We start from the raw sequence: 17291 nt of genomic DNA, 5'->3' as shown, positions 1-17291 counted from the left end.
AGATACAACCGGCCCCACTTTGCAGTTGCCATGGGCAGCAAAACATCAGGGGCAAAATCTTTAGTGGCTCTTTATTGTGTGAGTGACTTGAGCTTGTGAGAAACCTACCTCCTCTGGTTTGCCTAAGGCATGGAAATACCCCAGAGCCAGCATCCAGGACAACCAGAATGTAATTACACCATGGAAGCACACTATCTGGCACTCGTATTAACAGTCAGAGCTGAAAACAAGTATTGCTCTCAATTTTGCTGGAAAGCACAAACAGTAATCTAGGAGAAAGAGTATGAATTTAATCAATTTCATGGTGGAAAATATAGACAAATTATGGAAAAGGTAGACTCTTCTCTAAAGGCTCAGACACATTCGTATCAGAATCATAGATTCTGTAAAAATGAGTTTTAACACTATTCTTACTTTTGATCTTGCTAGGAGTGAGTTTGAAGAAAAGTCAGGCTCTAACCCCTTCTGGGATTTGGGGAAAAACACTGGCATGCAGGTGAAATGTAGTAAAATCCTAACAGATTTTAGCTGGAAATTATAAATTGCAGTCTGACTTTAATACAATTTCACTCCTTTTCTTATAAACTTTCTCGCCTATTTCCAAAAATTTTCAGCGTGCTGCTTTAGAACAAAGCGTTTAGCAACTCACCAAACTGGTAAGGAACTACACCTACATGTCACCAGGGGGAGCTTGCATGCCAAAAATCCCATTGACAGGTTTTTTTTTAAATAACGACTTTTTTGGGGATTGCAAGGAGGTTGAAAGCTGAATTTACATAATTTCTCCTCATTCCTCAAAGAAAAGGAAGAAAGAACCTGCTGCCTACCTTTGCCTTTGGAGGGGGTGGCCAGCCTGCGGGTATGCTGTTATCCTGGGACACTGGCAGCCGCTTGCTCTGCCGCCCGGGTCAGGCAGCCCCTCTCTTGGGCAGCATTTTCACTGCCTCCGGCTCGTCTCCGTTCAACTGGCCTCATCTTGAGTGTAATGTCTCAAAGTGGACACAGTCCCAGCTAAGCTGGGTGGACGTGCCCGGGTTTCCTTTACCTCACCAGCTGCTCTCCAGGTACAAGTGCAAGTCTGGTGTGTCCGTTGTCCCTGTCACCCAGAAAGATGCCATTGCTGTGGGTACCCCACAAACCTGCACCATTTGCAGGGTTTACCAGACACGTGTTTACAGGTACTTCTTGCTGTGTGCACAACATATGCAATAAAGGTGCACCTTGAGCTGAGAGCAAACATTTTAGGTTTCTTTTTTTTTTTTGCTTCTGAGTGGTCATTAGATCCTACAATTCCTTTAAGTGCATTCTTAAAATTAGTTACTCGTTAGATTGCTTAGAGCCTGCTGACAATCTTCTCTGGCTATAAAAGACCCATGGAATAACATTGGTTCACAGGTTGGGTGAGCATTGAAAAACCTGAAAAATCCTCCCACTCTTGCAAGAAAAATTAGCAGCTACACCAGATGAGAGCTTTTTCAACAACATCCTTCTGGCCTGTGCAGCTCACAGGAAAATGAATCCCTTTTCAAATCCATATGCTTGCTGCAGTATTTCCTGTGTTTTTCTAGTCACATTCACACACATAATTCATGCAAGTGTTCAGTCCTAGCTGCAGGCCTGAAAGGATGTGGTTGAAATCTTCAGGCTGCTCGTGTTCTTGTCTCCATGCCAAAGCTCTGGTGGATGGTTTTGGGAACTCTGTGTTCCTGCTAAACTGGGCAATGTTGCATCCCAAGGGGTGAAGGAAGGGAGAAATTATGGAGGGGAGGAGAACCACATGGCCGCCTTTAGAAAATTTTTGCTTTTCAATAAATTCAGACTAATAGACATCCACTTCAAAAAGAAAAAAAAAATCAAATCATAAAAAAATCAGACAACATCCCCACCACAAGAATCCCAACACAGATGGTCCCTGAGAATCAGAGGCAAGTTTTGTCTTAGCCTTATTTTGGTCTAACCGCAAAAATAATGACCACGTTGTTCAGAGACTGAGATATCGCAAAGCTAACATGCTGCTTGGATATTTACCTGGGTCAGAGTAAAACCTGATGGTAGAAAGTAAAATAACTAATGTCAAGCTACTGCCTCTGGAAGGGCAGCTTGCGGGCAGGAGCTGCTCTCAAGGAAATCGCTGCCTTTTTCAAACCTCCCAGCCCTGACCCCAGGAGAAGTGAGTGCAGGTGGTGGGAGCTCTGCTGACAGGCTGCGAGCCTGCGCCTATGTACGCGTGCTCGCAAGGACCAGCACAGTTGATGGCATCTTAGCTGGGAGGTGGTGGGATGATATTGCTGTACCAGTCACTGCTCAATGCACGGTGGTGCCGTTCACACTGTACAAATTCACTATGAACCTCGGGCTTGCCTGTAGCTTGGCATGCTCTCTTTTGACAGCTTTGACTTTTGGGGGTGGAGGTTTTTGTAAATGAAATCTGACTTCGTAGAGAAGAGACATTAATAGACATAGTGGAACTGTAGAAACACGCAGTTAGATACAAATGCAGGGAAGGCTTTTCTTTTAAGGGTAAATTAAATAAGACATGAGCCCACATAGCATGGAGGCTTTTTAGAAAAATACTGCTTAGAGAGGTACCTCTATATTTATACACTGTACCTATCTCCTTCTCCAGAAGACCCCAATATAAATTGAGTGAGCTTCCCTACTGTCTCCCCACATGCCAGCCCCCCTGGCGATGCCATAGGAGCAGCGTACTTGCCCCAGTGGGGCTGATCGGCGGCATGGAGCCAAGGAGGGGTGAGGACCTGACAAATACACTTGCCCCTGCTGTATGCACAGTTCTGCAGCTGCTGTCCAGGAGCCCAGGATGTCAAATGCCAAACAGCAGCAGCATGTAATCTAGGTCTTCATTTGGTCATCTTGCTTGGGATCAAATTCAGGATTTTAAATGCTTGAGATGAAACAAAGGGGCAATTTTTATTTATTACAATAGGACTCGCTGGAGTCAGCGTCTGCCGTGTGGCTTGGTTGTCAACCTCCAGCGTAAAACATACAGCTAAAGCCAGGAAATAAAATTTAATGCCCTGCCAAATGACGGGCTTCATAAGAACCTTACATCTTCTCCTACAAAAATATTATCTTTTCTTCAAAAACTGTTTCAATTCAGAGCACAACACTGCCAAAATCTTTGGAATTTCACTATAAATATGTCTTATGATATAAAGTAACCAGAACAACACATGTTGCCCTTCCTGGGCTTTCTACTTTATATTTTAAAATAAGTACTAAGTCTCCCACATTCTCTTTCTATAATATTTTATGGTGTTATCTCTTAAAAGGTTGACTTTTTAATGTCATCTGTTACTGCTTAAAAGCAATTAATAATACTATGATGTTTATACTGCTCTATATTTAGTACAACAGTGCTTAATAACACTATATTCAAGTCATAAATGCTGTTTCACAGACATTTGTAAGATTATCCTCCTGTCATAAAAATAAAGTCATACCCTTAAAAAGAGGCCAGTTTAGTATTCATTGTATGAAGATTAGAAGGAACTATATCAGACACATAGACTTCATGCTGAACCGAAGGAAGTCAGTGGAAATACTCGCCTAGATTTTGGTCTGTGTTGGATCAAGCCCTCACACCTGGTAATTGAGGGACTAATATTAGTGCTTGGCACAATCTTTTCTTTTTCACACACCAGGTAATAGTGGCAGATGACAAGTTATAACACAAACATCCCAGTTTTGCTGTAGAGCAGATGTCAAGCTTAATCTCCACTGAACACCTCGGTCTCTCTAACGGGACTGTGGTATTTATTGCAGCCAAGGCCAGAGCCATTTTGGAGCAGAAGCCGCCAGCTGTGTGAAATGAAACGTATTCAAAGCTGCCAACAGTAAGAAATGAAATACAGACTGCGGTGGCGGCTGCCAACTTTTTGGGCAGTAGCAGAACGGTGGCAGCCAACTGAACTTGAGATGGCAGCAATCTAATGTATCCCATTCACCAACTCAGTGATTCACTAATTAATTTAGCTCAATTTTTTTTTAATTGTATCTACTGTCATCATACTACTGAGCAAGTCTGAGGAAGGAGAGGGGAGGGTAGAGAGAGTGAGAAAAAGAGACCAAGCACTGGAAGGTAGCATCCTGAAAGAGAACAGTACCATAGCCACGAAATTTGTTCAAAGCCATACTATATTACGTGGTGTGGCTGCATCGAGGTGCAGTCTGACTAAGCTGTGGGTAAGAATGGTATACGAATGAAGAGAAGAACTAGTTTTGAAACCAAAGCTGCACCTTTCTTTTGTGACCTGGTTAGGCAAAAGGAAAAAACCGTAATAATAGAAGACTGCAGCATGAATTTTCTTTTCCCAGTGCTTCAGAAGGTCCTGGCAGTCGTGGGACTTCCACCCATGAAACTAAATGCACTGGTGGCTCTTTGTCACATCACAACACATGAACGAACAAGAGCAGCACACACGAATAATGTGGCAGAGCTTTGCCTTCTGTTACCCAAGAAACAACATATTGAGATAGATCTTCTACCTAAAAGGAATGGATTGAAGAACGGATGTCACCAGGCTAAAGAAGAGATGCTGCTCCAGGAACACCGCAGCTCTGCTGAGGGATTAGAGGAGGACTTGGCCCCAACCTCAGGGATTGCTTCAGCTCCTGGAGGGTGCCTGCTTTTGTGGAGCAGTCCTAGCCATCCACCCAGAATTTATCGCAGCCCTTTATAGCCCACTGGAAAAGCAAGGAGGTCCGACACACACATTCAGGACTAAAAGGATAGTTGAAAACCATCTCCTTATCTTGTTCTGGCCTTGTGGTTCATGTGCAGCACAATCACATTTAAAAAAAAAATAAATTTTGTCAACATTGGAGAGATTGGGAAAATGTAATACCCTGTGCCAAAGTGACTTACCCACATAAGAGACATCTGACTGACCACCAGCTCAGTCTGTGAATTTTGACAAACCTGGGCTTGATGCTTGGAAAACTGTATAAGATGTGCTATATTGTGGCTAATATGCATTTCCTAAAAATTAAATTTAAGCCAGTGTATGAAGCAGAAATCAAAGACAGTGTTTTTCTTTGTAGTATAATATATTTTTGTTCTTATGCTGATGTATTTAGTAAATGCTAGAAGCTCTTCAGTTTGCCATATAAGAGGGCAGCCTGTAAACTGATATAAGTTTCTGTAGTCTCTACTTAAGACTTACCAACTTAATTCCTCTGCCACTTGAAGTAAATTTAGCCTGAGATTTTTGTTCCGCAATGATTCTCATGGGCTCCAAACTCAGTGCTTACTACACTAACAATAATCCTTTATGTCTCCAGACTCTATACGTGTTCCTTGTTAACCTTCAGTCACAAAGTAATGAGATGCATCAGACATCATCAAGCTGGCCTAAGGGGTTACAAATTTGGATGACGGCCACATACTGTACTAATTGCTTCTAATAAATTACATATTTCAGGAGGGACATCATGATTTTAATCATTTATTCTGCATGTTGTTTCCTTTGGAGAGAGGAACAAGCAGGCACTAAACAAGCCAAGCATCAGAAATTCATGGCAGAAGCTAGAAAGATTTCATTTAATATCAACCATCATTGTAAATACTAGAATTATGCATGTATCAAATCCCTGGGTCTGAACACTTTGGGAACAGTCAGTGAGTCCTGGTTGTTTTAATGAGTCAAACCAAAGTGATGTCTTTGAACATTCCTTAGATTTATAACAACTCAGATTTAATCCCATTTCAAATGCTGTGGCTAGGGCCTAGCTCAAGAAAAAGTCTTTGTTTCTATGCAAAGAAAAATACATTAAGAGGGGAATTTACAGGATGTATTTCCCAAAAGGCTGAGAGGGAAAACAGTCAAATGTACCTTTCACCTCTGTAGGGAAAGACTTTAATTATGATGGCAGCTAATTGCAAAGGTGGTCCAGCGAACACAGAAAGCTGCAGAACTTTCTTTAAAGCCTGTTGAAATTAGTAGGATCTTGATGCTGATCTAAAAAGCCTCCTGCAGGGTAAACTAGGATGAGCGAAGGTTTCCTATTTCCCTGACCTCTAGCACACCCACAAGAGCGGACTGAATGAAATCCTCAAACCGCTCGGGAGCGCACTTCCTTCATGGGGGGAGACCTTGATGGTATTTAAATAGCTGCTAGTATTAATAGCAGTAGCTGGTAGATAATGTGGAGACTTGGGAGCTCTAGGGAGTGATGCAGGTTTGGGAACAGCTCAGGCTGTCTTCTGTTTGTCTTTGTAAACCTCGTTTCCTGTCACTTGAGTCTGCATTTCCTTTCAAGGGTGAGCTGATATACCGAACCAAACACAACTATCTAGGTAAAAGGACATCTACCTTGGTACAAAGTATGCCTTGGGATGGAAAGTTGCAGTTGCAGCTCTGAGACTCAAATGTGCTCTTTTGATTTTCTAGTGGTAATGAAACACCAGGGAACCACCATTACCTGAGATAAGTGCAATCTGCTTCTGCCGTGGCAGTCTAAGATACCTTCCACTTGGTCCCTCTCTGCCTGGGAGGGTTTTCATCCCATTTTAGACTTCGCTGGCACGTGTGAGGGGACAAGGGTGAGAATCCAGCAAGGCTTCCGGGGGTTCTCTAACCCACTAACCAGAATAATGAAGATATCTCTAAGGATGCTATTGATGGATGGATGGATGGTTGGATATTTGTGCTAAAACAGTTGAACTACTTTGTACAGAGAAAAAAGACCAAAGGATTTTTCTTTGTTTTCTGATACTAACAAGGCCACTGCACTGAGCTGTTATCTGGTTTGTTCTCTGATTCGCTCTCCAGATTACCACTTAAATCAATAGCTCTCACATTGATTTTTCCAGCACACTGTATTCCAGTAAAAAGAACAATGCTCTGAGATGAGTCAGCTATTTGCTCTGTCTGTAGGGATTCTGGTGCATTTTCGTTTTGGAAAATAAAAGCAGGAGCCAAAGCACACACACATATATAGTAAGAACCTGCCTGTTGCACCATAGCGTGACACTGGCTCTGCAGACACATGGGCTTGCTACAGCTTTGTCCTGGTTTTTCAGCTGGGATAGAGTTAATTTTCAGAAGAAGCTGGGAGGGCACACAGTCAGGACGGCTGACCCAAACTAGCCAAAGGGTTATTCGATACTACATGACATCATGTTCAGTATATAAGGGGGGAGCTGGCTGGGGAGGAGGGATCGCTGCTCAGGGGCGGGCTGGGCATCAGGTCCCGGGTAGTGAGCAAATTGCATTGTGTATCACCTGCTTTGTGTATTCTTTTATTAGTATGGTGGTTGTTATTTTCCTCTTCGTTTGCTCTACTAGTAAACTGCCCTTATCCCGACTCATGAATTTTACCTTTTGCTTCTGATTTTCCTCCCCATCCCACTGCGGAGGAGTGAGTGAGCAGCCATGTGGTACTTAGTTGCCGGCTGGGGCTAAACCATGACAAACTTGCTGCAGCAGCTACAGACCTGCCTCAAGCTAGAGCAAGCTGTTGTAAGGATGGAACCAAGATATTTATGTCAATGTTAGACAAATAATAATACTGTCTTTCAGTTTACATGACTGCTATGGCAGAGGGGAAAAATATGCCCACATTTAACAAAAGCTGATCTCCATATATTTGCCCTGACATGTAGAACATCAGCAATACTGCATTTTCATTTATTTCAGAAATTTTCATGCATTTGCATATTCCATGTAACATGTACTGTAGTCCTGGTACTGTAGCTGGTCATCACTATTTTCTGATATTGCTTCCACTCATTTTAATCATGCTAACAATTTCTGATTTTGTTTGTAATCACAACACGCAGCTTCTTTTACTCTTGCTTTCTCTCTTACTTAGCCATGAATTCATGAAACCAGCAACCCTTCTCTCACATAGTTTTGTAATTATTTCAAGCAACTTGCAAGAAGTGCAGAAAAAATCTTTTCAGTTGAAAGAAGAAAGAATACTCTCAAGAGCTACTTGGAGATTTGGAGTCAGGCTGAAGCACGACTCCCCCCACGGTTTCTCTTGACCACCTCTCTGCTGCAGGCGTAGCGCAAAGCTCGTGCCATGGCCCCTCGTCTCTCCCACAGCTCAGCACACGTGGCTGCTGTCTTGGCTCCCAGGCTCTGCACTTGCCTGCAAGCTTGGCTTATTTCTGGGAACTTTGTATTAACAGGAGCTAAAAACTACAAAAATGCAGGAGAAATGTAAGAAATAAAAATGTTAGTCCCTCTTTTCCACTACAATTTCTGTTTTATGGAGATTTATTATCTTCATCTTTGAATGTAAGGTACTGGATTACAGTCTATGCCATCTTCAATGAATAACAGCCCTGGAGGACATGAAGCAGTAAAGGAGAGAGGCTCAGCATGCAGAATCTCATTCCTTACTGTATTTTGAAGATCATACTGTGAATATACTGAAGAAGAAACAGCCCATGGGAAACAAACATGCAAAGCTGTGGGAATAGTGTGTAATTATGACGCCTGTTATTCTGAAAATACTGCTGAATATTGCTATCTTCAACTGCTATAAAACTAGAATCATTACAAAAACTCTGTATTATTCAGTGATGCTCTCACAACATTGTGTATTTCACATTGCTACGTGTTTGCCTCCTGATCTCTTAGTCTAAACAAAATAACATTCATGTTTTCATAACAATGAAGAGGAAGGAACAATGAACTTTCTACATCAAGCCATTTTTAAATAAAAAGGATAGTATTTATGGCAGTTACAGTATGGTAAATCTGGAGCAATCCAGCCTGTTTACAGGAAGGGTTATCAACTTCCAGGTGTCTGCACGTGTATCTGGGGATACTGTGTAGTTTAGGGTGTTAAGGTATCAAGGAGAGGCATTTTGTGCTTTGCTTTGTTCCATTTACAAGATATTTCAAGTTAGTTGTGATCTATCTTGAATCACTTACTTTCCTACTGTTTCCTGGGAATTAAGTTGTTGTAGAAGCAAACTATGCCAGGTACCTGCCCAGGTCTCAGCAGGGTATTAAAGGTAACACTGAGTAGGCTGCGGTCCTTGGGAAGAGGTATAATGACCTGTTTCACAGAGCAGAGTATTTAGTTTAGGCTTGTATTGCAAAATCATACAGCAGTGAGATCAATAGGTATTATTGCTGCCCATGCAAAGCTTCTTCCTTCCACAAATTATTATAATTGGCTGTAATAATCTTATTTCCAATATCCAGTACACAAACTTTAGCCCGTTTTGACAAACGGATAGTAAGTCCTGTGCGGCACTTGAGTGATGTTTAAACTGTTGCTAAGACAAGAACTAGAGAACTGAAGCTACACAATGAGACACACAGAACTGGCTGATGGGGTAAATTACCTCATGACAGTGGCAGTATTTCACATAGCAAATCAGATATCCTACCTTTTTTGCCAGGTAATAAGTTCTGTTATGCAGAAGAAGTGGAAACTGAGGCTGTTCATTATCTATCAAGAGACACCTGGCAGGATAGCCTTTGGTCTGCCGTCTGAAAATCATCCTGCACTGACAAGTGTGTTTCACTGCAAGCATGGTCAAGTCAAATTCTGTTCAGAGTCATTTGAGAAACAAGGCCTAAATGTAGTTGTTCTGATCCTGGCTAATATTCCTGCTGCTTTTACATTCATTCTTGAAAAGCATGTAAGCCCTTTAAACATTTACTGAGATTTCTTATTTCCCCTTGTCTTCACACTTGCTATGATCAGATACCAGCCCACAACTTTGGCTATTCTCCTTTTCCCAGCTGCCTGGAAAGGGAGGCAGAACACACAGGAGTGGTTTAAATGAGAAACAGAGAGCTGTATGGAGCCAGCACCGCTACTAGGTATGTATTCAAGGAGTTCTCTTCAATGTCTGGGATAGAATTATCTAAACGAATAGAAGTATCAAGGCTTTGCAAAAAAAGAAGCTTTAAAAAAAATAAATAATAATTGCCACCGCTGCAAGATTCTGTGGTGAGGATAAATAGATGGCTAGTACCAGGCGGATAGTCGATGCCAGATGGCCACTTCAAAGCATGAAAGCAGCGATGGCTAAGCATGAACCTCTCAGAGCTGGGCTGCTCACGGGCAGAGCACCATCGCTCGCGCCCCCGTGTTTCCTCTGCGAGAGCAGACCCGAAGCCATGGCGCGAGGGGCGCGTGCCCTGCCAGGGCAGAGGCAGCCCCTGCACAGTACCTTTGAGGGCAGGCGGGGTGAAGACGCTCTGCTTCCTTTGCTTGGGAGAGGCGCTCTGGGACTGGGGAGGGACAAAACACAGAGAGAGGCAGTCAGCGATGGGCACCGCGAGAGCTTGCTGCTCATGACAGCTCTGGGTCTTGCCCCACAGCTGCTTTCAGAGGGTGCGAACACACACCAATCTGAGAAGTTTCTAAGAAAATTATATTGTATAAATCTGATGCCAGCTCCCGGGCTTTCATGAACACAGGGAAAACTAAGATTAGATAGAAAAGATAACGTGTTTAACGGACAACCTTTATGGCTCCCAGGCAAAACAGACTCAATACTACTGAAAATTACCCTTCACTTTAAAAAAATATTGTTAAGCATGAAATTAAGATAGCCTGTGCTTTTAACAGTCTATGTAACTGATTCTCATAAGGCAAATAAATGTTTACATGTATTAAAATAGTTGCAAGTTTTACATTAATCAATATTCCAATTAAATACAGTGTAATGAATGATTATATGTATAGGTAAAGTAGTACTTAAATTATTAATATATAAACTTTTACATAAATAAATGGAAGATCTCTCCCCCTGCATTTTATCAATATGTTCTCTTATTCCTAAAATAATAATTTCAACAACCAATCACTCAACGTTTAACTGGGCCAGATTTAAGTAATACATTTAGCACAGTTAAACTTTTTATGGCCCCAAAATCACATCTATATACAAAAGATAAATTATTCCAAACTAACAGTAGTAAAATTACACATAGAATAATAGAAGTATAATTATACCAATGTATATTTAGCAAAAACTAATTGGAATACATTCCAGTGCTAAAGCAGAGCAACATTTGCAAAATGAATGCTGTTAAATTGGTGTCCATATTATATCAACCTGAAATATGTCCATATACAAAGGATAATAAACCTACATAAGGTCACACACATTGCTAGCTTTTGAAGACATAAGCACCATATTACATTCCTAAGAAAAAGTTTAAACAAAAGCCGCATATAGGCAAGCTTTATTTTTTCTCATTTAATCAAATTCTAGTTGTGTTTGGTAATAACAATGTTGTCTTTCCCCAAATATTTGCTAAAAATGCCTTTTTCCCCTGAGTATTTGACTGATATATAGTCTGTGAATGTTAAGCAGATCTATTTCTCAAGGAACATTTGAGACAACTCTTAAGAAAACCACTTTCACACAAGTACGGCCAATCTTATTACCTTACTTTATCACAATGGACGGAATGATAACATTTATAAATAAAATATTGTCTTCTTTTGAAAGAGAAAGTTATTTATAAACACTCTGGGATAGGTTGTTGATCCTCACCCCAGGAAATCTTTATGTCTGTATTTGAGTCCAAATTTGAGCCAATCAATACCTCCTGCTGCTATTTAAAGTGCTGCCTGCTTCTCTCAGCAACGGGTGAAGGGGGAAGAGAGCGGGGAATCGTGGGAGCTACTCAAGGGGAGGTCAGAAAATGAGATTGGAGGAGCTGACTTTTAACTCTTCTGCAAACAACATCAGTGCACTGCCTGCTGTGGGCTTGGCAAACGATGGAGAGAGGAGAGAGGAGTTTGCAACGCTTTTGTAGGCCAGCAGTGATCTGCAGACCCAAAGCAATGCTGGGTGAGGTGACCTGCCAGGTCACCTTGGGCCAGATTTGCTGATTGCCAGGGCATGGCAGCAAGGCAGAGGGGGAACTTGCCTTTCCCAGTTCCCTGCTACAGGAGGAAGGGAGAGCCGGCAGAGCTGAGACACAACACAGCTTTACACAGCCCTGGTTTGAAAGCGATGGGCCTTAAAGGGCTGTGTCACTGAAAATGGCATGACAATGGAAATAAAACATTAACTAGGATGAACCAGTGAGTTTCACTGGGGTTTTAATAATAGCTCTATTTTAACAACAAATATGTTTTTAAAAAAATAAATTCACTTACCTCTGCCTGCGAGATGTTTGTTCTCTTCTCATCTTTTTCTAGTAGAAGAAAAGGTACGGAAAGAGAAAAGTTAGTACAAAAGTGTTTCTCAGTGCTAATAACCCTTGTGGCTCTGCCCTGAACACTACAGCACTATTGTAAATAAGAAATTACCCTTCCGATTTACAGCTTTTTTTATCTTTTGTGTGTCTCAGAAAATCGGAGGCCCTGATTGGCATTTAGACATAAGCACTCCGTCTAAAGCACTTAACTCCTGGTTTTTGCCCGAGAATTAACAGCAAGCGATGGAGTGCCTTTAGCAGCAGGTCCTTTGGCCGGGCTCGCAGCAGGGCTCTGCGCTCCGCGGTGGCCGCCGGGATAGGTGGCTGCTTTGCCCAGGGACTGCGCTGTCTTCTATGCTCTGAAAAGGCTTGGTTGCCAAACAGCGTGCAGCAAACTCACAAAGGGCTCTACTGGACTCAAATAATAATCAATAAGAACCTCATCTCAGTTAAGCTACTAATATACCAATGCTGGTATTGAAGAACACCTGGCAGTAATATGTAAAATTAGCACACCAGGGCTTAACAAAGTCTAATCTTTCATCCTAAAAGTTGCATGGCATTACTGGTATAGTGTTAGAAATGGCTGTGAAATATTTCCTCGTACTGCTTGATTTGTCGCCTTAATTTGCTTTGGACTATAGGCATGGCAGAAATGGTCAATACTAGGGATTTCTAATGAAAATAAGCATCTCCGAGAACCTGTCAGCACAACTAAGAAAAATTGTATGAAGCAGAGGAGGGTAAAGGATCTTCCTGATCATTGACCTTAACCAGTTTGTGCATGAGATTAAATTATTTTTCTACTGCTGTCTTGACGCGGTCAATGGTCAGAAAGTGGCTGTCTTCTGCTGATGATTTCCCAAATATTTGACAAAGATTACATAGGACCTTTGATGCAAAGTAGTCTGGAGCTCTAAAATAAAATGCCATAAAGAACAGAGACATCAATCTCTCACTGTACCAACACCCCTTCTAAAATTTTCCACTGAGGTGTGGCAGATCTGTAAATGTAGCTCTGAGGGAAGAATTAGGTATATGTGATATTGCGTCATCTAACTTATTCTCTAGATATCGGCTGCTTGTGGTGTGCTGTGTGTGAGGGGAAGAGCCAGTCCGGGCAGACCGATTGCATTTCTATTGTATTCTTTACTGTCGTATCTGTGCATCTTACAAACATTAACTGACTTACTGTTTTTTTTCAATGTATAGATTTTCCATTACCTTTATATGAAAGACATTCAAATGACTTATACTCAAGGTTGAAAAGCATGGTTGAAAACTGTGCTGATTACTAAAGCAAGGTCCCACAGATACAGAATTAGGACAATCAGGAGGCCGGTTCCTGCCACTGACATTTGCATGAACTTTGGTAAGGTGACTAATCTCTTCCTCGACTTCCCTACCTGTAAATAACTATAGCAGTACCTATTTAAGTATAGCAGTGTCTATTCCCCTTTGTAAAGCACTTTGGGGTATGAAGTAAGGCGGGCTAAATGGGTGATTATTTATGCGCTTGTAATCTTTCTTATTAGTTGTATACCAAACAGACGCGGACTTTAATGATTCAACGCTGGATATTTTTTTCTTTAGCTCAGGATCCTGGATTTAGTTTGGACACTGAAATTTGAATAAATCAGGAACTTTCAGCAGAGAACAATGAAAAGTAAGTTATGTCCCATTCCTTCCTGGAACTCTGAACTTGCCCAGATTAAAAATATGTTTTGTAAACCCAGGCTGAGGCTTCCATAAGGAACAAAAACTGCCATCAGCAGCTTTGTTGGGTTTCAGGTCTTATTCGTAAGGATGTGCATAACTCTAACCCTTTGGGCTTGCACACTTAGTGTTCTTAGTGGGGTGACATTAAACCTACCAGAACTGGAAAGTTTCCAGGCTTTCCTTTCACCCAGCAGCCCTTATATGATAGGCAACTTTGGGAACAAGAACTGGTCCTGTATGGAGTTAGAGAAATCATTCATATCCCCAGGGCAAATAGCACCAATGAATAGCATCAGACAACAGGGAAATTTAAGAATGACTTACAAAATCACACTAACAAACTGTTTTTCAAATCCAGTAAACAGAGATCAGAAATGAACCTACAGGAGCAAAAGAGACAAACTTGAGGACATGCTGCGTTTCGAGTGAGTTGTGAGAAGAAGGGAAAGGTAGAAGTGGTTGGAGATGCAGTTTGGTCAATGGTACATTTTGGCATGCATTTGTTTTTGAGGACAGAAAGACCATTGCATGCTTATTTTTGACTGGTATTTTGATAGAAAAGGCTCAATGGGGAGTATAGCTTTTTAAAGGAGAGGTGACAAGGAATGGCAGCTGAGATCACTGAGTGCCATAGACTGAGGCAGAGAGTCAAAAATAAAAATTATTTCTGTAGAGGAGGAGGAAAAGGTGAAAGGCAAGGGATACATGGAAAGAAGAGAGAAGCACTTGTGTGTAACTGAGGTAGTAATGAGAGACAGGGACAGTGGGGTTATAGCGGAAGTAAAAGGGGAAATTTAGTGAGCAGAGCTGGAGTGCAGTGGGGGCTGGAGCTCAGTCAAGAGCTCTCTGCCTGGGGAAACACTTAGAGCCATATTGGTCTAGGTGAAGGATTACATTAATAATTATGCGACCATTCTTCCTTGAACAAATAATGTTTTTCCAGTGTAACTTTTATTGCTTTGAAAGCAGTCTAAATAAGTTCATGAAAGCATGTTCTTGTAACAGTCTGAATAAGAAAGTGTCTTTGAGAGAGTCAATGTGTGTAGGAATCGATGCCCTCACTACAGCAGGCCAGTTCTGGCATCAAGAGATTTCATGTAGAAAATCTCTGAGACAACAAAATTTATCATAATAATGGGAGGCGCAAGGTAAGAAAGAACATCATCTGTTAACTATTGCAAATCAGACATATCCACCTACGGAATTCAACCAAGCCACACATCTCCCATCCTTATATCCTTCTCAAATCCATTGACAATTAGAAGCTGAATTTCTTTACAGAACTCTTTGAGCATAAATTTCTCTTCAGAAGGGTCAGGAAATAATCAGAAACTGAATCACAAATATCAGATTGTGATATCACTTGATTCACAGGAGAAAAATGAAATCCCTTTTTCCCATTAAATACTGTGCAGTCAGGATTCTGCTCACAAAAAAAAAAAAAAATCATAGTTACACAGAATGAGAAATTTCCTTACCATGTTTATTACTAGGCAATTATATCACAGAGAATGTGAATTCAAGCAATGAGCTATTTCTGTCTTACATGAAACAAAACCCAAGCTCTCAGTAGATAGCTTCTCCCTACAGGTTTGCTCTCTTTTTGGGGCCAGGAGGGAAGGAGACTTTTTAATGATGCTCCATTTTCCTCCCTCACAGACCATAACATCGCTCACAGAACACAATACAGCTGTATTATATTCCAAATCTGAATATATGGCATTTTTCCAGTTTAACTTATTCTTGGCTGCTCTAATTAGCTAACAGGAATCTAATTACTCAAGTCATTTCTTGACAATTTTTGTGGGTTTGTTTTAAAGTGGTATAATAGAAATCACATGAAGAGCTGAGAACAGATTTGTATAAACCCAAGTCACTGGAACGTTGAGGTATGTAAAAATAAGATTGGAGCTTTGTTTAGAGGTTTTTTAGACCTGTGCTGAGGAAAAAACAGTTGAGGACTTTCCTTTGTGCTGGGTAAATAATATCTGACCCTTACCTCATATAGACTGGACTAGCACCTGGCAAAATAAACGGGGTTTCAGGCCTTAGGTCAGTGTCCTCAGGAAGATAAATGGTCCATGTTCATCAATGAAAGGTTCAGTCTAAAGCATATTTTCACCAGATACATACACAGACTTTCTGAAATTAACCCTTATTTCTTTAAGGAGAGACACTTCTGAAAGTCCATCTACCTGCACAGAGCCCATTTCAGCATCACAGCTGTAAGCTTTAGTCTTTACCCAGGTCAACATCTCACCCACTCGCAGGAAAATCTGCAAGATTTGGCCCAGCTATATTGCTGAAATATAGAGGAAGAAACACCAAGGGATTTGTCTCCCAAATGCAGGGAGCTCTACTGAATGTTTATTAGCACAACCACACAGCCAAGCTGACATCATAAGCTGAGCTACCCCAAAGGTGTCATTATATGAGGTCAGAGAAGAACCAAGTGGAAGGAGGCTGCTTATAGCCAGGATGACAACCACTTGACATTGCTGATCACTTTTTCTGTGAATCTCCACTTTTGTGCAAACGGCATGACCGTGCTGGCAAAGCCTTATGCTTGTTTTAGGGTAAGATCAAAATTCATCTGCCTGTCTTCTCCCACTGGATAATGTTAATGCACTCGGAGCAGCTACGCAGGGCAAGAGGTGACCTATTTTAAAAGACTTGCCCTCTGATATCACCCATGGGCTCTGCAGTGGAGTCATCCGGCAAAGGCTTATCTCATCCAGCTAAGTACCCGGCTTTTTTTCCCCTTGGCAAGAGCAAATAAAAGCCTTTTCTGTAGGGTTTCAGACAGGCACTGGAGGAACAGATCAGGTCAGAGAGGCCGGCTTTTACACAGAAGAAACTCAGTAAGAGACTGGTATAATTGTTGGAGAAAGCTTCATGGAGAGAGTTTGGAATTTTCCTTGGGAAAACAAAGCTGAGAAGTTACAGATAAAAATCACAGGGGACTGATAGGGCTTTGGATTTGGTTAGTTTTTGTTAGAGTGTCTAAGTTTTCCTTAAAATAATAAACACAATATTCTTTAATTGCTCAGATAGTGGAAATTGCCCATGAGCCACATGCCTGTAACAGGTTTTAGTTAAAGAATGATTTAAACAAGAATGGTTTGAATCTGAAAGAAATGAGCCTGAAGACACGTTTTAAGGACACGATATCACTGTTAGTCTGGAGCTTTCTTATAGTCCTGCCCCCACCCCTTTATAAGCAGTGCCACTGGAGAGAGCAAAGTCAATGAACAGAAGCACAGATCCAGCCTTTCACATGCAAACTGTACTGCAGGACACCCCGAGCTAGAGACAAATCAGATGATGCCACGGCTATGAAATAGTTCAGCCAGTTTCATTTCATTTCATCAGTTTTGATGGAATGTCTCCATGGCCAAACTGTACCATGTTGATGAGCAA

General features: G+C 41.5%; 1 protein-coding gene across 1 annotated transcript in view; it reads right to left on the bottom strand.

Annotated features, from left to right (window-relative positions):
- The window catches only part of PPP1R1C (protein phosphatase 1 regulatory inhibitor subunit 1C), a 54422-nt gene that overhangs the window by 19754 nt on the left and 17377 nt on the right, over nt 1-17291 (bottom strand). Inside the window, 2 exon segments of the mRNA XM_054830623.1 lie at nt 10166-10226; nt 12112-12149. Coding sequence (XP_054686598.1) covers nt 10166-10226; nt 12112-12149 — 99 coding nt within the window.

The sequence above is a fragment of the Grus americana genome, chromosome 6 (genome assembly GCF_028858705.1).
Source record: "Grus americana isolate bGruAme1 chromosome 6, bGruAme1.mat, whole genome shotgun sequence".
NCBI classification, from domain to species: Eukaryota; Metazoa; Chordata; class Aves; order Gruiformes; family Gruidae; genus Grus; species Grus americana.
This window is presented reverse-complemented; position numbering and strand designations above follow the sequence as displayed.